The 20,802-nt window shown below is 52.3% G+C and overlaps 1 protein-coding gene across 7 annotated transcripts in view; it reads right to left on the bottom strand.

The window, feature by feature from the left end:
* Positions 1–10,506: 10,506 nt before the first annotated feature.
* Positions 10,507–20,802, bottom strand: part of DCTN1 (dynactin subunit 1) — a 34,585-nt gene continuing 24,289 nt past the window's right edge. For 5 of the 7 annotated variants that reach the window (XM_006151225.3, XM_006151221.3, XM_006151223.3 and 2 more), the window contains 25 exons: positions 20,594–20,757; positions 19,780–19,977; positions 19,422–19,626; positions 19,268–19,346; positions 19,014–19,173; positions 18,786–18,890; positions 18,422–18,613; positions 18,220–18,336; positions 17,828–17,980; positions 17,106–17,266; positions 16,828–16,996; positions 16,499–16,567; positions 16,202–16,264; positions 15,944–16,093; positions 15,627–15,788; positions 15,415–15,546; positions 15,108–15,233; positions 14,752–14,894; positions 14,339–14,505; positions 12,804–12,818; positions 12,488–12,621; positions 12,182–12,374; positions 11,876–11,955; positions 11,352–11,441; positions 10,507–10,959 (listed from right to left, as the gene is read on the bottom strand). In XM_006151225.3, the coding sequence (XP_006151287.1) occupies positions 10,822–10,959; positions 11,352–11,441; positions 11,876–11,955; positions 12,182–12,374; positions 12,488–12,621; positions 12,804–12,818; positions 14,339–14,505; positions 14,752–14,894; positions 15,108–15,233; positions 15,415–15,546; positions 15,627–15,788; positions 15,944–16,093; positions 16,202–16,264; positions 16,499–16,567; positions 16,828–16,996; positions 17,106–17,266; positions 17,828–17,980; positions 18,220–18,336; positions 18,422–18,613; positions 18,786–18,890; positions 19,014–19,173; positions 19,268–19,346; positions 19,422–19,626; positions 19,780–19,977; positions 20,594–20,757 (3,365 nt within the window). In that variant the 3' untranslated portion in view covers positions 10,507–10,821. Of the gene's footprint in view, positions 10,960–11,351; positions 11,442–11,875; positions 11,956–12,181; positions 12,375–12,487; positions 12,622–12,803; positions 12,819–14,338; positions 14,506–14,751; positions 14,895–15,107; positions 15,234–15,414; positions 15,547–15,626; positions 15,789–15,943; positions 16,094–16,201; positions 16,265–16,498; positions 16,568–16,827; positions 16,997–17,105; positions 17,267–17,827; positions 17,981–18,219; positions 18,337–18,421; positions 18,614–18,785; positions 18,891–19,013; positions 19,174–19,267; positions 19,347–19,421; positions 19,627–19,779; positions 19,978–20,593; positions 20,786–20,802 lie in introns of all 7 variants that reach the window. The other 2 variants (XM_027772951.1, XM_006151222.3) reach the window with 2 other exon arrangements.

Genomic DNA, 20,802 nt, shown 5'->3' with positions numbered 1-20,802 from the left:
CCTGCAGAAGACAGAGGCACTAGGTCCAAAGAAGTCTACTGTAAATCCTCTCCTGCTTTCCAGCACTGCTCTGGAATTTTCCCCCTTTTCTTTCATTTGTAAAGAAGAAAAAATAGTAATTCCAGTTAAATCTAAGGAGGGAAGAGAAGAACTTACAAGGATTCAGTTTACCATCGTGAACCAGAGTTTTGTTTTTGTTTGGGAAAGAGACAGAGAGAGGGAAAATGAGAAACCAGTGCCCCCCCACCCCCGCCCTGGGGCGGAAGGTCACACCCCAATCCCCTCCTCCACTCTCTCCCCAGGACCTCAGGCACACACGCATACACACTTGGCATGATTCCCACACCATCAGGTCTGGAACCAAACCATGGTCAGTTATGCCATGTGGGAGTCCAGTGCCCTAACCATCATACCGCCTGCTGGCACCCTTGAGCTACAGTTTGTGATTTCTATTAAGGATGAATTTTTTTTTTCATCTGACACAGAAAAATTGTATTTCTTGTGACTCACTTATTCATATCCATGTTTATATTGGTGTGTTTCTCTTTTTGCTACTCATTTGAGTTCTTACAATTTATCATAGATTGCAGATATTTTTCTGGTTTATTATTTTGTATTCAATTTTTTAAATAATTACTTTTTATTTATTTATTCATTCATTTATTTTTTAATTTGACCAGAGAGAGACAGAGGGTGAGAATGAGAGAGAGAGGAAGTGAGAAAGCAAGCCACCAGATTCAGGACTTGTACCTCAGTTGGCCAAGAGGGAGTGTCCAGCACCTTAACCACCACGCCACCTGCTGGTCCCCTTTGTATTTAATTTTTTAAACAATTATTTTATTTGACTTTACTTATTATTTTAATTTGACCAGAGAGGAACAGAGTGTGAGAAAGAGAGAGAAAGTGAGAAAGCAAACCACCAGCTCCAGAGCTCGTACCATGGTTGGCCATGCGGGAGTCCAGCGCACCTAACCACCACGCCACCTGCTGATCCCTTGTATTCAGTTTTATTTATGGCCTTTTTCTATTCCTCATCAAAGGGTTTCATATGTGTTTTGTGTGAATTTTAATGAAGTCAAATATATCCATATTTTCCTTTAGGGTTTTTAGTTTTGTAGTTTCTCTTAGAAAAGCTCTAGCCATCCCCAAGTTTATATACATTTATGTTTTCTTCTAGTTCTTCTCTGTCTTTGTTTTGTTACAGGTGGGGACTTTAGAAATGTATAGAAAAAAAGGAATTAAAATCCAAGTTTATTTTGGTGCAAAAAAGTTTGAAATCCATGTCAAGTTTTTTCAAAACATGCCTTTCCATGACCTTTTTCAAGATCTCTCTTAAATATTCAGTCCATCTAGACTTTAATCTGATGTATAAGATGGTGATTTAATAATTGGATTGTTTTCCCATGTGTTATGTCACCATCTGCCAAATTACATACATATACCCACTGGTGTGAAATGTTACCCCAATCACATCCTGAACGTTTGTGTGCTGAGTCTATTCTCGGCCAAACACTCTGAGAGCAGGTCCTGCACTGGGTTTCCCTTCCCTACTACCCACTGCCCCAGCAAACCCCAGCGGTCAAGAGAGCTCTGTGGTGACACATTATCCTACTCCCAGTAGTCACCAGTGGGCCCTTCTCAGGTCTGTCTTTGATGGACCTCTCCATGACCTGTCCTTCTTTTGTTTGGGGTTGTTTCACTTGTCTTGTTTTTTGTTTGTTGGCCTTGGTATATTTTAGCATTTCTGGGTCATTTGGTATATGTACTTTCATCTTTGCTAAATAATGCCCCACTGTTTTCCAGAGTGGCTACAGCAGTTTACATCCCACCATCATTTAAGGCCAAGAGTTGATAGATCTGGGATGCTCCCATTCTCTGTCCCCAGACATCTGCTCTTTGTCCTCTTTGTGTCCTCTAACAACAAACCTCTTTCCCATGAGCCTGAATCCTGCTGCTGGTCTAAGTCAACCCTATCACCGCCACCACCCTTCCCCCAACACAGACGATAGAAAGTTTTAAAGGCTCACCTTTGGGACCAGCAGATGCCATAGTGGTTACATCACTGGACTCCCACGTGGCTGACTGTGGTTAGAGTCCTGAACCTGATGGTTTGAAAATCACACCAAGTGCATGTGCACGCGTACCCAAGATCCCAGGAGGAGAATGGAAGAGAAAAGATTATGGTGTGGCCATCCTGGGGTGGGGGTGGGGGGGTTGTGATTTCTCACCTTCCCTTTCACTGTCTCTGTCTCTCTCTCTCCAGCAAACACACATGCCCTAAGGCTAAAACCTATTTAAAAAAGAAAAAAAGAGTGAAGATTCACCTTCTTAAAACCTCATATTTTGTATTTTGTTCCCTGTCCCAAGATCACCAGTGGCTTCCAGTGCAGTCGAATCTAGTCTGAACTCCTTGGATTGACAACAAAGGTCTTCCCCTACCCAGCTTCCTCATTCCGCTCCAGACTTATCTCCCTATCACCCCCACCCCGCCCACTTCTCCCCGAAAAGGGCAGACCTAAATCCAGCCAAGGGGACCCATCCTACTGGTGAGGGTGTAAACTGGTACAGCCACTCTGAAAACAATGTGGTAACATTTAATAAAGATGAAAATACACATTCCTAATGACCAAGCAACTTTACCCCTGAGAGAACCTTTTGCACATGTACACTAGGGCACATGAACAAGGAAAGATGTTTATATAGCATGGATTGGAGGTGCTTGAACTTGGAAGCAACCCAAGTGTCCAGCAAGAGAGAGTGGATAAGTTCCAGCCCCTTCACCCTGTTTCACCCTGCAGTCTCCGACTGAACTTACATAGGCATGTTGTGTTTTCAGACAACGTATCTTCACTTAAAACAGGAGCCTATCAACTTCCACAACAGTTAGGATTTTTTTCTTTACACTGAAAATGAATTTCCAATATCACTATGTTAATATGTATGAAAACTCTAACATGTTATATCACTTAATAATCAAAGTGCTCTTGTTTTTAAAAATTAGCTTCTTAAAATCTACATATGATAAATTCTTTTTTCTTTCTTGGGTTTCAATTTTGTTTTTAATTTATCCAAAGGAGCATGTGCTCATCAGAGAGACAGAGAGATGAAAGTGAGAGAGCATGCCCCATGGGGCCTGGTCATACCACAATTCCTTTTCCATTTCTCCCTCCTTTCGGGATTTGGGGTACACATGTATATGTACCTAGCGGGTCTCTCAAGGTACTAGGTCTGGGACTCAAACTGTGAGGTGGCCATGTGAGATCCAGAAACTTTAACCTCCACACCACAGTCTGGCTTGGTTTTCAGTTCTAAGAGTGTTAATGAATATATACAACCTATCCTTTGCTTTTTATTTTTCACAAAGGAGTATCAAGATGGGTTAAAAGTGATTTAATCTTAGCTTCTGTTCACTGGGACTTTAGAAAACAAAGTAAGATTTCACAACTTGGTAGGCAAGTTCTGTTTACTCCAGGGTTCACAGAAGTTCAGTTCCACCTCTTGGTCCTTGCTCAATTGCTTGAGTGGCTCCAATTACCTGCCAGGATGGCCAGTCCTGGGCGGACCCTTTCTACTAAAACCAGAAGGGTCTCTTCTGGCAAAGCAAGCCTGGCATGTACACTCCATAGAACCTTGACAAGCCATTGCTGCAGCCCAAAGCTCAGCCAAGAATCTCTAAACCAGATGCCTTTGGCTGTCAAGCATATCATTGTAACCTAAAACTCCAGTGTCTGAGAGAGGAGGGTCTGCCATGCGGGATCCAGTACCTTAACCCCCACACCATGTGCTGGCCCGGTATTTGAGACTTTAATTCCTGCCTTTATGTAACCATACTTGAATGACTTATTCAGTTTCAATGTGCCTCACGAACCATGCAGTTCCTTCTGACTTTTTATTATCTAGATGATGAAGTAATATTTGTGTTAAGTGTCTGTGCCATTCTAAGCTATGTTACAACTGTTTAACGTGAAATCCAAATGTACCTTTGACCTATCATAGCTGCTACATCGCTTTTATGTATTTTCTAGTTTCTAGTCAACACTATCTAAAAGAGTATTAAAGACAGTTAACTATCTCATGACTTAAGTAGATGATGATATAGGAAAAGTCTTTTGTATCAAAATAATTTGTTTTAATAGGCTTCAGATAGCAAATTGGTTTTTTTAGAGAAAGTTAGTTTCACATGAATGTTTCAGTGTTGGGAGACTTTATTGATTTAAAAGCTTTGGAGCTTTGGGGCTAGCAGAAGGCATGAAGGTTAAAACAGCTAGATCCCACATGGCCAATTGTGTGGTATGAGTCTCGGACCTGGGGCTTGAGAAACATGCCAGGCATATGTGCAATGCAGATCCAAAATCCTGAGAAGAAAATGGAGGAGAATGGATTGTGGCATGGCCATCTCCCCTGAGGATGCTTTCTCACATTCCCGCTATCTTTTTCTCTGTCTCTGTCTTCGGTGAGTGTACACATCCTGTAGCAAAAATAAATAAATAAAACTTTAGAATTTATACATACTATTTGTCAAGCTTTAGGAGAATTTATTTTCTCAGATTTTTCTTTTTTTTAATTTTTTAATTAAATTTTTTCGTTTAAATTTATTCATTTATGTATTCATTAGTTTATTTCAATTTGACCAGAGACAGAGAAAGGGAGAGAGAAAATGAGAAAGCAAGCCACCAGGTCCAGGACTCAAACCATGGTCAGCCATGTGGGAATCCAACATTTTTAACCACCACGCCACCTGCCGGCCCCCTCAGATCGTTATTTCTAAAAATAAACATTTGTTGTAGTAATTGAAAGGTATTGCTTAAAAGTTGATGTCAGAATAAGCAGTTGAGCACCAGCACATGGTGTGGTGTTTGAGGCGCTAGATTCCCACATGGCCTACCATGATTCAAGTCCCAGATTTGGTGGCTTGCTTTCTCACTTTCCCTCCCCCACCCCCACTCCCTGCCCCTGTTATCTCTCTGGTAAACATGTGTGCTCTCTAGAAAATTAAAATAAATAAATAAATAAATAAATAAAATTCAGTAAGTCTTTAAATTAAAAAATTAGGACCAGCAGATGACGAAATGGCTGTCGCTGGACTCCCATGTAGTTGACCGCAGTTTGAGTCCCGGACCCAATGGCTTAAACTCATGCTGGGTGCATGTGTGTGCATGCCCAAGATCCAGAGAGGAGAATGGAGGAGAAGGGATTGTGGCATGGCCATCCCCCCTGGGGGGTGATTTCTCGCTTTCTGTCTCTCTGTCTCTCTCTTTCTGGCGAGCACACGTGTCCTATAGCAAAATCCTCTCAAAAAAAAAAAAAAAAAGGGGCATCTGTGGCATTGTTTTACTAACAAATTTATTAGTACTGCTTGTTATAGAAATGTGTATTTCACTAGAAGTATATGTGACTATGGAAACCATTTTCATCGTTTGGAAATATGCAAGTTTTGTGTGAATTTATTTATATTGTACTGGTTTAATTTTTGCACGTAGTTTACAATAAGGGTTGAAATTGCATTTTTGGGCCTAGCTCTGGCAGCATTGACTGGTAGACACTCCTGCTTAGCAGGCTAAGGCCATATGGGAGCCCCAGGTTCAATTTCCATCCCATCCTAAAGAGCCTTGCATAGTGGGCTTAGAGTCCCAACTGTTCAGGAGGCCAGGGCAAGATTGTGACATAGAGCAATACTGATTTTTTAAAAATTGCATTTAAAGGGATCAATTGATGTTACTGTTTGTGACACTGAACACTTTATGTGCCATTCATAAGCATTATCTATAAACTATTGGGTGGTTGGAAAAAGTCACGACACATAGTAAAATATGTATGACTTTTCCAATGAACCAGTAGTATTTAGAAAAATCCCACTTTCTTTCATTTTTTTGTTAACAATTATTTATTTTCATTTTATTTATTTATTTTTTTTAATTTGCCACAAAGCACATGTGCTTACCAGAAAGAGAGCGGGAAAGTGAGACAGCAAGCTGTCAAGTCCAAGACTCAAACCACCACTGGCCATGAGGGAGTCTACTACCTTAACTACTGCACCACCTGCTGGCCAAAATTTCACTTTCCTAACCAGGAATAAAGCACGAAAAATTAAACAGAGGCTAGCACCATGGCCTACTGGTTAAGGGAACTAGATCCCACATGGTTGACTATGTAGTTCGAATCCCAGTCCTGGTGGCTTGAAAAACACAGTGGGCACATGTGCATGGGTGTCCCAAACCCCAACAGATGGAGAAATGGAGAAGGGGTTGCAGTGTAACCATCCCCCCCTGGGGGTGATTTCTCACTTTCTGTCTCTATGTCTCTCTCTGTCTGGTGAGCACACACACCCTCTCACAAAATTAAAAAAAAAAAAAAGGGGGGGGGAATTGTGCAGGTGTGTGGGGGTGGAACAGGGTGCCACAGGATTTAGACTATCCCTCCGCCCTGGGCCTGCTGACAGGAAAAGGCATCTGCGCCAGGCGGTACAGCAGGTAGAGACCGCCCATGGAAAGAAGCTGGAGGCTGGGCACCAAGGACTACCTACCCTTTGGGGCTCAAAGTGGTTACTTATATCACGAGTGTATTTCTTGGGAATGTGATTGCTTGTGCTTTGTTTCCTTTTCATTTAATAGCAGTCTCTCCCAGGTATCCTTTTTTATCAAACACCTGTGTCAAGCATACAATCTCATTTCATCATCTCCCTGAAGAGTACCTGAGGAAGAAATACCATCTAAGGAAGCTGCTATTGGCCTCATAGCAGAGGAAGACAGAGCAACTGAGGCTGAGAGGGGAAGCAACTTCGCCAAGGTTATACAGCTCATTAGCGAAAGAACGGGGCTATGAGCCCTCGTCTCTCACATGCTGCCTCCAAGCTGGGGCAGGTGCTCTTAGTCCTGCGAATCTGAAAAAAAAAAAAAAGAAGAAAGAAAGAAAGGAAGGAAGGAAGGAAGGAAGGAAGGAAGGAAGGAAGGAAGAGAGAGAGAGAGAGAGAGAGAGAGAGAGAGAGAGAAAGAAAGAAAGAAAGGGCCTTCCAGGGGATGGAATTGGGACTATCCATGCCCTGCCCCTGCCTGGGCCACACCCTGGCAGTTCCAGATTCGGGTAGATCTGAAGTGCCCGTTACCATGCTACGCTCCGTCCTTGGTATACAGAACACACGCCTCACTAGGCTTCTCCCCGGACACCACCTTCCATTTTCCAGACGTCATCCCATTCCAACTGTCATCTGCCTAGCCATCCCCTGATCAACCAACCTCCAGGACTCTGGACGCCACCTGGGACAGGGCAGCACACGTGAACTCTCTCCACCCACCCGTCCTCGCCACCACTCCGCTCCTGCGCCTCTTCCCCCACAGACTTCTCTGGCCAGCTCCCCAGGCTGTGAATCAGCACGACCTCTTCCAGAGCTCAGCTCACTTGCCCTCGACGCTCCTCGCCCTCTCCCCAGTCTTTGTGAGGCACTTCTCTGGGGTCCTCCTGGCGGTGGGTACTCCTGCAGGCTCCGCTGGGAGCTCTGTGATTCTCACAGCACCCGGGGGTCTGCTTTCCCCCTCCCTCTGCAATCTCTCAGGTGGCCCTCACCTGACTGCCAGGCCTCCCACTGACCGATTTCTGCAGGCCAGTGTCCACATTCTGTTCCCTTACCTTCAGGACTTGGATGAAATGCCGTGCTACGGGGCATAGGATCTGGCTTTCTAGAGGGCCACATGATACAATCCCAGCAAATGAGGAGGAGCTAACAGCCCAGAGCAGTGAAGGATGGGGTGGGGGGCTGAATTGCTTCCCCTCCCCTCCATCAATCCCAGTGTGACGTTCCAGTTAGCCTGAGTGCTTCTTGGTGGCCCATCCTGAGACACCCCTTGTGGCTAAGGTACAAACTGTCTGTGCAGCTGAGGTCAGCTCACTAAATAAACCTTTGATCTCTCTCCTCTCTTCCTCAGCGCTCAGCAAGGCACCTTCCATAAAGCACTAGCACTTAAGCTTTGCCTTCCTCATCCACACCCATGCCTCCAGCCATCACCAACCACTAGACTCGTTCTCCAAACCTTTTCTCCCATCCAGACTTAGCAGCTGAGCACCACTCACTGGATCCCACTGCCAGCTGACCTCTCCTACCTGGACATCCTTACAGGCACCTCAGACTCATGCCCAAAATGAGACGCATCGTTCTCCCCAAGCGTGTGCCCTTCCCTGCGCTGGAGGATGCAGGGACAGAAGACGCTCTAAAGGAGCTCTCCATCTGTCTACAGTGGGACAGAGGAGTTAGCCAACAAGGACAACGGAAACAAATGCTTCCCGGTATAAGCAGAGTGGCTGGAGCGTGCACAAAGACGCAGGCCTACTGTGTGCAGACAGCACTTGCCACCGGCAGGCGTCATCGCATCTGCATTTCAGGACAAGGCTGTAAAGTATCCTTTGCTGTAAGGTATCCTTACTCCCATTTGCAAACAAGAAAATCGGCCTGAGATCAGAAACCTTGCCAAGGTCACAAAGCAACTAAATCCACGCATACCTGGGGGGAGAAAAGGTCTACCTTCTCTGCTGCCTCCAGAAGGGGAGCACTTAGTAGGCCATAGGATTGGCAACCTCCCAAGCTGGCAAGGCCAGAGCTGTCTCCAGGCCGTCAGGTGAGGGGTGGTGGAGGCGAGGACAGAGTAGAAGGAAGGAGATAGGTGGTATTTGGGGTGGCAGGAAGAGGCCTGACCAAAGGATGGGGAGGAAACAGTCTCAGGAGAGCTGCACAAACAGGCCCATGAAGAGCTGAACAAGTGGACCGTGGGTGGCATCGGGTGCTATTCCAGTGGTTTAAATTCTAGACACTCGGAGCAGCTATGTCAGGATTTTACTTACTTTTAGAATCTAGTTGAAGTGATCTTTTCAGGATTTAAAGTGGCAAGGCCCAGTTTGTATTTTGGAAAGGTCCCTCTGGTGTCAAAGGTCCCTCTGGAGAACTGGGTCAAGAGGTAACGGAGGGAAGGTAACCAGTTTAACGGCTGGTGAAGTACCCAGGGCAAGAAATTCTACACAAAGTTAGCAACAGGTAGAAAAATGTGGCCAGACTTGAGACAGCAATGAAAGAAAACTGAGCAGAGCTGGGTAACTAAATTAGCTAGAGACTGAAGACAGGGTCACAGACATCCTAGTTTGGATCCAGGACAGGGGAGAAACGATTTTTCCTATGAGGCATGTGTACTTGCTGGAGAGGCAGAGATGAACCGAAAGTGAGAAATCACCCCCTAGGGGTTATGGGCACACAGCAATCCTTCTTTGTCTTCTTCTAGGGATTCTGGCATGCACACACATGCACCTGGCATAATTTTCAAGCTGCCAGGTCCAGGTTTCAAACCACAGTCAGCCATGTGGGAGTCCAGCACCTTTACCACTATGCCACCTGCTGGCCCCAGCCACCAATGTTTTAACCATCAATGAGGCAGGTCAGCAGCGTGAGTAGAAAGGACAGGAACACAACTCAGTTCCATGGAGAGACAATGAGGTCTGCGATTTCCTTAGCACGAGAGGAGCCAAATGTGGAGGTGGAGGAAAGACTCCCTGGGGTGGAGACACAGCAACTCCTCTCAGCCAGTCCCGAGCACTAAGTCCTAACACCCTAAGGCAGCTTTTGTATGGAACAGTCTACATCCCTGTCCAGAATGGTATTAGCTGCTTACCATCCTTGAGGGTATGGGGAAAGTCATTCGAATAATCTTCTCAGACCCCAGCTGAGAAAGACTAAGGTACAGGGCAGACCTTCCCAGAGGGAGCTCGAACCGCAAATGTGCCCCTGGACATCCACTGTTGGGCCCTGGTCCTCCTAACTCTCTTCTCAGCCCAGCCTACTGGACTGCTCCAAAGTACCAGGGATTTCTTTCTCCAGCTGGATCGGAGCCCTCTGGGAGGTGGGGCTGGCTTTCTTTCCTCAAGTGAGGAAGAAAAGAGAGTATCAAGGGGGCCAGTCAATTAAACTAACTAGAGCTAAACTCTAAACTCCTGGGGTGCTGCTCACTGGCCTAATGGGTCCGGGACCTTGAGGTGTTTTCAGCAGGTCTGGGTCGAGACCCAGCAGTCTGTAAATATTTACAAGAAGCTCCTGGGTGACACTAATTTGGAGTGGGCTTCAGAGCAGCTTTCCTAACTTCTACCTTTTCTCTCTGGCGTGCTGCCTCAGTTTCCCCTTGTTTAGTGCATGTCCCCTCTGGAGGCTCCAAGTCTGCAGGGAGAAGGCCCCGGCACCAGAAAGCCAGGTGGGACGGTAACCGTATTATCGCTCCACCCCAGCAACTGGACTGAAGAGCAGCAGAGGCTCCAGGAAGCAGAGGCCACACCCTCTTGGTGTGGGGGCCTGCCCTCAGTCGTGCCCTTGCTCCCGTATCCACGATAACTTATTGTACAGGAAATTGAGGGATGTGGCAGTCTACTGGCCACCAGAGAGGGCCCTGGAATTTCAACAGCAAAAGCCTCCTCAGCATCCCCGCTTCACTCCTGCTCTGGGCCAGACAGCCCAGGTCCCTTCTCACACCACACAGGAAGCACCGAAGCACAGTTGCTTTAATCAAGGGTGAAGTCCTCAGTCAGGGGGACCTCACTCAACCTTTGGTGGTGGGGTCTCAGCCTATCCCCCACATGCCCTGAGGCCCCCAGGAGCGAGGAAGCAGCTGAACAGCGAATGACGTGGGAGCCTAGGACGGGGCGGGGCAGAGCACTGAGGATGGGAGTGCAGTTGAGCTGGGCAGGAACTGCCCGACCCACACGGATCCACCTGGGGGCCGGCTGAGGTGACTGTGCATCGGGCAGAGCGATTCCAGGACGGCTGAGGGCTGCAGGGGACAGCGGGGGTAGGAGGACCTAGGAGATGAGGCGCCCATGAAGTTGGTGCAGCTGCTCCTGGGTCAGCACCAGCCGGTGTCGCTGTCCAAGGCCAGCCGCACACGAGAAGGTCACTTTGCCCATGTACACTGTGTCGTCCTGCTGCTCCTCCTTGGCCTAGGGGTTGGCAGACAAACGAGACCCCAAGTCAGGGACTCACCTAAGTCACTGAAGGGGTCCCTGGGGCATGAGGCAGCCTGTGGGGACTGAGGCCTTTGAGTTCCCAGGTCATGGTGACCATGCTGTCCCCATTAGAATAGGGGAACACAGCCTGAGGGACAAAGGAGGGGAGTCTGCAGCCCCTGCCAGCATCAGAAGTCACAGAAGGCATTGTTTCTGGGCTAAAATACTAGACTTTCTGGAAGCACCACAAGCAGGCTTGGCCAGATGAGCCGAACACACATTGTTGGGCCTGAGGCTCCACAGGCCTCTTCAAATTCTGGGGGCCAGGAAAGGACAGACCTGAGCCCTCCGTGCTGTCCCATCCTCCACGGCATGCTCCCCCTTACCCTGAGGAAGGCTGATGAAGGGAAGGTGGCAAAGTCTGTGGGGACTGTGGCTCCAGGGCGCTGAGATACGGTCTCCTTGAGGACCTCATCCTGAGGAGGGGCAGAGGACAAGGGTTCAGTTAGGGCACCAGAGGCTAGCATGAGACCTCCCTGGTTTCACAGGGACACTACCACCAGGGGAGCAGGAACCGAGTCCTCTCACCTCCCATTCCAACGTCCCCCCTCACATCAGGCCCTGCAGTTTCTATCCCCTTTGGAAAGCCACACCCAACCATGCTACCCCATGGTGCCCTCAGCTCTGATGGAAGCTGCAGCCTGAACCACACACTCCGTAGGCGGTCCTGGCTCATCCATTTCATCAGTGAGACTCTGTCTGGTTTGCACCAGGACAGGAAGCTCCCAAGGCGAGACCCCTGCCTTCCCTTATGTCCCCTTCCCAGTGTGCCCTCCTGTGCTGGGGCCCAGAGGAACGCTGGCAGTGCTGGGCTCTGATGTGAGTTCTGCAGGGCGGGGCCTGGACTGACCTTGAGCTTCTCGATGGTGTCGCTCAGGGACTTGAGCTGCGCCACTTGCTCCATCAGCTGGGCCGATGGGCTCTTGGCAGCTGCGGGAGGGAAAGCTGGTGAGGCCCACCAAGGCTCAGGCAGACAGCTGTACCTGATTAAGCGTCAGGATGCAGGTACTAGATCTCTCATGGAGCAGGCACATGAGAGAGTGGGCGAGTCAAGCAAACTGAACACTGAAGCTGAAGACTTGGGAAGATCCTTTACAGTGAGGACTGCCAAGGCACAGGCTGAACACCTGGGGAGAGCGGGCTGGTGGGTACGTACCAGGGCTGGACCGAGTGATGTCGACTACGTGGGTGTGCGTGCTCAGCCGATTCAATGTCTCCAGCAGCTGGCTGGTCTTCCTGTACAGGGTTCCTGCTACTAGCTCACCGCCAGGGCCCTCGTGGGGCGGGAGGGACAACTTAGCGACATGCAGAGGGGGGAGGGCTGCCAAGGACGCCTTCATCTGGGCTCCCTGTGGGGCAGAGGAGAGGGGAAGTGGTAAGAGGTGCTAGCAGGCCCATCAGCCACTGTCAAGGGAGCAGGGAAACTCTACCCACACCCCAGTCCTCCCAGTGGCCCCCTCACCTTGAGGATGCTGTTCTCATGCTGCAGCTGGGAGATATGCAGTCGCATGGCGGAGATCTGCTGAAGCAGCAGTGGGGAGTCCTTTACCACCCCCAGGCCTGGCACAGCTCCTGGAGCCTGCCCTGGGGCAGCCCCTGTGGATACCATAACAATGTCAGCCCCAGGTGGAGAGGGTTAAGAAATGGGCTTCAGTCCTGCTCTTCCCTTCCTCATTCCTCCCACTTTGAGTCTTCTGCTCCCAAAGCAGAAGCCTCACCCTATTCTCCCAGCCCAATACCCACCAGCCCCGGGAACCCTCCACCAGGTGGGTCTCTACCTCGCTGCTGTTCTTCTGTGCTCAGGAGAGCCCGTGGCAGCAGGAAAAGAGGAGAGAGCAATTAGATGGTTTGGGGGCCATGCCAGGGGAATCCTGGACATGGCCCACGGGAAAACCCTTTTCCTGGTTAGTATACCTTCTCCAACAAGACCCTGCCTCTGCCTCACCTTTAAGGGCAGGAAAGGTATGTGGGAAACAAGGACAGTGAAGGGGAGTGAGGTCATGGGACAGGAACGGGGCACGATGGGCAAGGTAAGTGTGCGCTGGAGGGTGCTCTCTGGGTCGGGGCTGCTCCTGCCTCGTGCCTCGCACTCCATCTCCAGGGCATGGGGAACGCTCCCGAGCCACTGCACCAACGCTCACGTGCTCACCAGCAGCAAGGCTTACGTGAAGGACAGTGCATTCCCTGGCTCCTCAGGTTTCCCTAGGGCTCTGAGACAAAAGACCGCTTCTTCGGTGGGAATTTCATAAATTAAAAAAGCAGTGTTTGTTTAAAGAGCCTATGCTGGCCTAGCCTATGGCATGGTGGCTAATGCAGCTGGATCCCACATGGCCAGCAGTTCAGTTCAAGTCCCAGACCCGGCAGCTTGAGAAACACACCAGGTATGTGTATGTCCAAAATCCAGAAAGGAGGAAGAAATGGAGGAGTAGAGTGGTATAATGACCACGCCCCATGGGGAGGGGGTGCTTTCTCCCTTTCCCCCACTCTCTCTCTCTCTCTCCCTGGCAAGCACATGTGCCCTTTGGCAAAATTTTTAAAAGAGCCTATGCTAAAACAGTATAATGTGGAAATATGTGGAACTGGGTGTACCACAAGTGTCTAAAGTCTAGAAGGTACTTGGTCATCTTCCCAGATCAAGGGGTGCCAGTGACAGGACTTTGATGGGAATAAGACTCTAGATGAGGTCAGCTGACAAGACACTGGAGTGACAGGGAAAATCGAGAGGCCCTCAGGGCTTAATCCAGGGCAAGGACTGTCTTCCAGAGATGAGAGAAAAGGAAACTGATGAGAACAAAAATGAACTTAGGGCAGATGAGAACCAAGACAGCAGCAGCCAACTCCTTCGGCAGGAAACCGGGGAGCTGAGGCCCACAAAAAATTCCAGGTAAGGAGTCCTGACCATACCAAGGGACAGGCCCCAGGTGAAACTGGGAGAACTCAGCACACCCAGGCTGAAGCCATGTGAGCGCAGCGGGCAGCGCAGTGCCCGGGCAGAGGAACCCGTGAGAGCAGGCGTCGGGCAGGCTGAATGCACAGCCTGCGGACCCAGAGGGACGTCTACAAGAGTCCAGCTACCACGGCGAGCATCACTGACCACACGGGAATGCCCTACTTTGGTCAGAGGGACTTGCACACACCTTCAGGGAAATGAAGACATGATGAAAGCTGGCAGAGTGGAACTGAGCAAGCACTGCCTGGCTCAACATCCGAGGAGGGAGGGGGTGCAGAAGTCAAACCGAGCCAAGGACAGGAGAGGACGGTCCATCCCTCTGGGCCACTGCTGCCCATCTCATTGGGAGGAACTGCCACTCACCACCAGCGATGCCAGAGACCAGAGTAGCGATGCCCGAGGGAGGGGGCCCCCGCAGCCCCTCGATTGTGCGCTTGGACTGGCTGTTCAGCCGCTGCTTCAGCTCTGCCTTCTCTGCCTCCAGCTGGTCAATGTCAGCCTGGAGCGCATCCATGGTCTCCTCAAACTCCCTGTGAAAGAACCCAGGCTTGGGCAGTGTCCTTTCCCCGCAGCCCCACCCTGGCTCTACAGTCCTGAGAGGTCCTTGGAGCAGCCCTGCTGATGAGGAGCCGGGGCAGGGCAGCACAAGGCCAGGATGCGAGAATAGGGCTGGCAGCAGGAAAGGGAGACCAGAGGGCATGCGGGTGGCTATGTGGGGAAGCAGGGAGCCATGGCAGGGAGGGCTCGAGCAGGCAGGGCCAGGGAAGGTGCCTGACTTCTCCTTCTTGCGCAGTAGCGCCTGGGTCTCCTCCAGCCGCGTCTGCACTTTCTCCATGCGCTCGTCCGCATCCTTGGCGGCGCTGTCCAGCTTCTTCTCCAGGAGGCTCAGCCGCACATTGGCCTCACTCAGCTCCTCACCCTAGACAAGGACACGGGGCTTCTAGTTCCCTGACATCCCGCCCACAGCCCCCAGGACTTGGGCTAGACCAGAAGACGGAAAGCTGAAGGCTCACAGAGCTCTCACTGCTCCTCCCAAACCCCAAGCCATCTTGGTCCTGATCCCCAACACGCACTGTGGTGCCCAATCCACCTTCCTTCCCGGCCCTAGAACCCGAGTCCACTCAACTCTCACCTTAATCTTGAGAGACTTCTTCAGCTCCTTGATAACCGTCTCTCGATCCTCGAGCTTCAAGCCCAGGCCTTCAGCATCTGTGATTTCTGCACGAAGGGCTGCAGCCCGCAGTTCAACTGGAGGAGGCTACAGTGGGTCAGAGGGTGGGGCAGGAGAAGACATCACCAATGTGCTCCTTTCAGAGAAACCTGGTCAGTAAAAAGCCTTGCCTTCTGGGTAGGATGGTGCTCTTCAGACCCCTTCCTTCTGCCGCCTGCCCTCCCACAACCAGCAGCAGCTCTGCAAAGCCCTTTCCCTCCTAGCCCACCTTGCTGGGGGGTCGCTCTGCATCGTACTCCCCTTCCTGCATGGCTGTGGCCAGCTTGTTCATGGTGCTGATGAGGATGCTACACGACTGGCGCAGACACTCATAGGGGCTGCTGGAGGGGCTCCCGTAGATCTGCAGGAGCCAAGGGCAGGAGTGAGCATCCCACACTGGCACCGATTTCCCCAGCACCTCTGCACCGCCATCCTGCCCACCTGCTCGCTTGCTTTGAAAGCCAGCTCCTCCAGGGCAGCCACGGGCAGCCCCTCATTCTCGGCCAGTGGGGCGATAAGCTGGGCGGCAGCAGCTGCCACCTCCTGCAGCACGGCCACCACCCACGTCAAGTGCTTCCTGCAGTCGAGGAGTGTGTCGGACACCTGTGTGGCAGGTCAGAGTCAGAAGCCCGCCCTGGGTCCAGCACACAGTTCCCGGCTACACCCAAGCCAACCTCATCCCGCCTAGACCCCAATCTTATCATAGGCCCTTCCTGGGTCTACTCAACCTCCTCCCCTGCCCCAATCCCGCCCTAAACCTGTGGTCCAAAGGCCAGTGCAGATGGGATCCCAGGAGCATCCGTCCCTGGCATTCGCCTTCGGATCTTTTTACAGAACTGGCGGATATCACTGCATGAGGTTTCCAGGTCCCGGAGCAAGAGGGCGATATCAGCAGCCTCCTGCCCGCTCTACTCGGGAAACAGAAAATGGACGTGGAACCAAGTCAGCCCTGTGCTGGGGCGACAGGCGGAGTCTAAGTAGGAGAGGAGCTCACGCGGATCCAGACACGCTCTCACCTGCAGGAAGGCACGCAGCCGTCCCACCTCCACGCCCATGCAGTCCAGGGCACTCTGGGTGAACTGTGAGGACAAGTGTGTGGTCTTCAGTCCCCAACAGGAGCCCTCTCCCCATCAGCACCTCGACAAGGGCCTCCCCCCACCAGCCCCATATGTAAGGGGGCCCTCTGGCTTCTCTGATCTGGCTTTGACAGCCCTGCCCAGTTTTATGACACTCCTGGGGGCCTGGTCTCCTGATCTGATGTCCTCCATTTCTGATCTCTACAGGAGGCTAAAGCCCAGGCCCAGACACTTCACCTTAATGTGGTCGGCCAGCTGCATCGTACAGTCCTCTGGCTGTTCGGCAAGGTGGATGCTGTACAGATGCTGAGTGGGGGATGACAGAGAAACAGACAACAGCTTTTAGGCCCTGGAAAAGTGGGGACTTCTTCCCAAAATGTAATGTGAGCCCTGGTCATCGTGGGTCTCCAGAGGTACAAGCAGCTGCACCACAAGGCACGTCCACCTGAGAGCAAACCAGGCCTCCAGCAGCTGGCTGTGACATGCCACCTTCATACACCGGCAATAGCCCCCACACGCAAAAGCTTCCCTCCATCCTGCCCCAAGCCTGGACTCTTGCCCCAGACCTGGTAGTACTTGATGGCCTTGGTGAGAGGCTCCACGTTAACAGTCTCATCCAGCTGGTCCTTGTGCAGCAGCTCAATGAGGAAATCCAGGGAGCGCTCGTGGGCACTCATCTCAGGGTAGAGGCTGCCCACCTTCTTATACACGTCCACATTGCACTGAGAGAGGGCACTGGAGACCAGAGAGGGAGGGCCAGGGTGAGGCCAGGGTCTGCCAGGCATTCTCGGATTGGGCCCATCCTGGACCTACGCCCTGAAGTAGAGGGTCTGAAGTCACTCACTGCTCGTAGCGGTGCAGGGTGGCCTGCAGCAGACTCAGTGAGTACACCAGCCCCGCAGCAAAGCTGAGCTGCTCCCCTGCAGCTCCTCGTAGCCCGGGCCGCTCGGAACAGTTCTCACTCAGTTCAAACTTCTCCTGGGCCTGCTTCCGGATCAGCTCTGCCTGTAGGAGGAAGCACCAGGGACCTGAGACTCAGAGTGGACAGCACAGACTCAGGAACATAGGACACAGAGCTTAATGACGAGGGGGAAGCACGGATGCAGAGGGAAAGGAGACGCTGCTCTTAGATGGGCGGAAGGGGACGTGACGTGGTTACTAAAGGTCATGTGGATTTCGGGCGGAGAATGAGAGGCAGTGAGACCAAGCTTTCTTCACCTGATGCTATTCCTGCTTTCTTCACCCACAGACCTATCCTGCCAATCATCCCCTTGCTAGCTTCTGGTCCCCTCTGGCTCTCAGCTCCAACGTTATCCATTCAGTCACATCCTAACCCCACCTAAATCAGGTCTCCCACTGCAATCTCTCAAAGAACCTACCTTTCTTCCTAGCATGCAAGGTGTAACGTGCATTCATCCATGGCCTGGGTGACTGTGTGTTCCCCCACTAAATCATAAAGTCGTGGCGGGCCGAGACACGGGCTGCTCCCTTCACTTGGCACCTTCACTGCCTGGTTCACAGCCAGCTCACCAGATCTCTGCTGGACGTGTGACTGGCTGGACATACCTTGCAAATGAGACGAGGCATGAGCAGGAGCACCAGGACGCAGTCGTGGTCCCCGCCTGGCCGAAGGAAGCTGTCGGGCATGAAGGCTGTCAGCAGGGACGTGTGCCGGTTAGCCTGGGCCACCTCCATCTGCCTCAATTCCATCTCAATTGCCTGCGAGGTGGACAAGGAGGAGGCTCTCAGCCGGGGAGGGAAGAGGCCCAGAACTGGCCTTTGCTCTGCCAGCTCCCCTGCTCTAAACAAGCCCAGGCCAGGAGGTTTCCAAACCACTGCACTGCGTTTCCTCCCCCAGGAAGCTGAACACAGGCCAGATCCCCATACTAGGTCAGCCCACAGCCATAGCCAGGCTGGGCTCCCTAACACCTGGCCCTCAGGCCCACCCATTTTCTGACCTTGGCATGGGCCTTCGTCTCAGCAAATTTGATTTTGAAGTCAAAGGTCTCTGGAGGTGGCTGCTGCTGCCTCTCCACAGACGCTTCCTGCTGGTTCGTCAGTTCCCGATTCACATCCTGGGAGCAGAGACAGAGACGCACAGCTAGGTGGTGAGGGATCCCTGGGGTGAGCAGAGGCAGAGAGTCGGGGACGGGCAGGCACCTGCAAGTGGGCAGTCAGCTGGCGGTACTTCTTGATGGTCTGCTGGTAGTCTGCGACTGTCTCCTGGGCTGCCTCCACACGCTTCTGGGCCTCGCGCACCCGGGCGCCCGCCATGTCCAGCTGCTCCCGCAGCTCCAGCTCTGTCTCTCGGGCATTCTCCTGCAGCTCGTCGTTCATCTCATTCATCGCTTCCTAGGATGACACAGGTAGTTAAGGCAGAGAAAGGCAGAGTCAGGGAACAGACAGGACAGGTCCTTTCACCACAGACCCTGCTCCAAGGTCAGGACCATGTGCCAATCTCCCAGCAGGTTCCTCCCTGTACCTTCCACCAGGGTCAGAGGTCAGGGGTCTGCTCTTCTCTTACCAAGTCCCCCACAGTCTCCCTCAACTCCCGCACTTTCTCTTCCAGGTTCAGGTTCCGGTCTGTTAGCATCTCCACCATCTCCTCAGCACCCAGAGCAGCATCCACCTGTGTTATGAGAAGGGATAAGACAAAGGGCTACTGGAGCACCCCGGGTGCCGGAGCCTAGAAAGAGGCGGCACTGGGAGGAAAGCTGGGTGTGCAGTCTGGGCGAGGGGCTGGGCTCCCGACCTGCTCCTTGAGCTCATCGATGGTGCTCTCCGCCTGACTCAGCTCCTCCTGCAGACGCTCCCGCTGTTGTCGCACAACTTCCAGCTCCTGGTTCTTCTTTTCCATGAGCTTCTGCAGCTTCACATGCTCCTGCTTCTCCGAGGAAGAGAGATCCCGCATCCTGTGGAGAAGAGGGCAAGGAAGGGTATGCATTCGGTCATTAGCAACAGGTGCTCACACACCTGGAGATAGGACAGCGGCGAGGAGGACCCTACCTCACTAGGGCGTCCTTTAGGCGGGCGTTCTGCTCCTCGAGCTGCTTCAGCTGATAGCTGGATGCGGCCCCATCTGAGCCTGGGGAAGCCCATGAACACTGTCAGGCCAGGTTCTCCCCCACCATCTGGCCCCCAGCAGCTCCCGGTCCCTTACCCTTCTCTTCAATTTCTGCCTTGAGGATCTCCAAGTCGGTGGTGAGCTCATCTACACGCTCTTTCAGCGCCTCCACCTCCTGCTGCAGAGACTCGGCCCGCTCCTCAGCCATCTCCTTGTCCAGAGTAGCCATCTCGATGGCATCGGCCGTGTCGGCCATCTCCTCCATGTAGCGCTCCTTTGCCTCCAGCGCCTCTTTGGCTTCCTGAGGAGGGTGGAGGTGGGTGGGGCACAGGCACAGGGATGCCCCACGCCGTTCTTTCACACAGGGTGATCAGCTCCAGGCCAGTTTCCAGGGTACTTGCTTGGTCTCTCGCCCCCCCCACACACACAAACACACCCTGATCCCGAGTCCCACCTTCCTCGCCTCCTTGAGGCGCCGCTGCAGGTCCGCCTGCTGCTCCTGCATTTTGCTCTTCCATTCCTGCACCTGCTCCAGCTGGATCTTGTGCTTCTCCAGTTCTTTCAGCTTTGCTTTGTCCTCTGCCCGTTTCAGTCGCAGGGTCTCCAGTTTCTCCTCCAGGTCCCGCACCTGGGCCCTGAGTCCCTCTTCTTCCTGTGACAGAGAGGGTCCGTGGTTTGTGCACAGCTAATTACCTTGTCACCAAGACTGGACTGGGGCACAGGAGACAGAACTGTGCTACCTCTCCAGCCCAGGTCAGCGCAAGTGGCACATGGATGTCTGAGAGAAGCCCGCTGCCCAGCACACAGGGTGAGTGAGAAGGAAGGTCAGGAGAGGAAAGGGCAGTGCAGCGGGTACAATAAGCCCATCTATGGGACCAGCAGTTAGCGTAATGGCTATGTCGCTGGACTCCCACGTAGTCGACCACGGTTTGTGTCCCGGACCCGGTGGCTTAAAACTCACACCAGGCGCGTGTGTGTGCGTGCCCAGGATCCCGAGAGGAGAATGGAGGAGAAGGGATTGTGGCATGGCCATCCCCCCTGGGGGGTGATTTCTCGCTTTCTGTCTCTATGTCTCTCTCTGTCTATCTGGCGAGCACACGCACCCTATAGCGAAAACCTTTCCAAAATAAATAAATAAGCCCATCTACTATGTGCTCCCTTTCTAACCCAAATTCTGGGTCCCCCCACCCCAGGAAAGTTCCAAGATCCAGCCAGGACTCACAGCCCCTTGTGCCTTGATTCTCCTTCCCCCCAATCCCAGTCCTCACCTTAGAAGGGGAAGGAAGAGGCGGCGCTGCTCCAGGAGAGGTAAGGGCCGGCGTGGGGATGATGGGTGCTGCCAGGGGAGTCTGAGCCGGGGTGCTGGGCTCACTGCTGCTCAGCTCACCTGCTGATGCAGAGCCAGAGGGGCCCAGGGAGCTGCTGGCCCCAGCCACACCGGTACTGGCTGGGGGGGGGGGGCGCGCCGGGGGGGGGG

This window comes from Tupaia chinensis, unplaced genomic scaffold (genome assembly GCF_000334495.1).
Source record: "Tupaia chinensis unplaced genomic scaffold, TupChi_1.0 Scaffold000316_1, whole genome shotgun sequence".
Classification (NCBI taxonomy): Eukaryota; Metazoa; Chordata; class Mammalia; order Scandentia; family Tupaiidae; genus Tupaia; species Tupaia belangeri.
The sequence above is the reverse complement of the archived record's forward strand: the minus strand, read 5'-3'. Positions and strand labels throughout refer to the sequence as shown.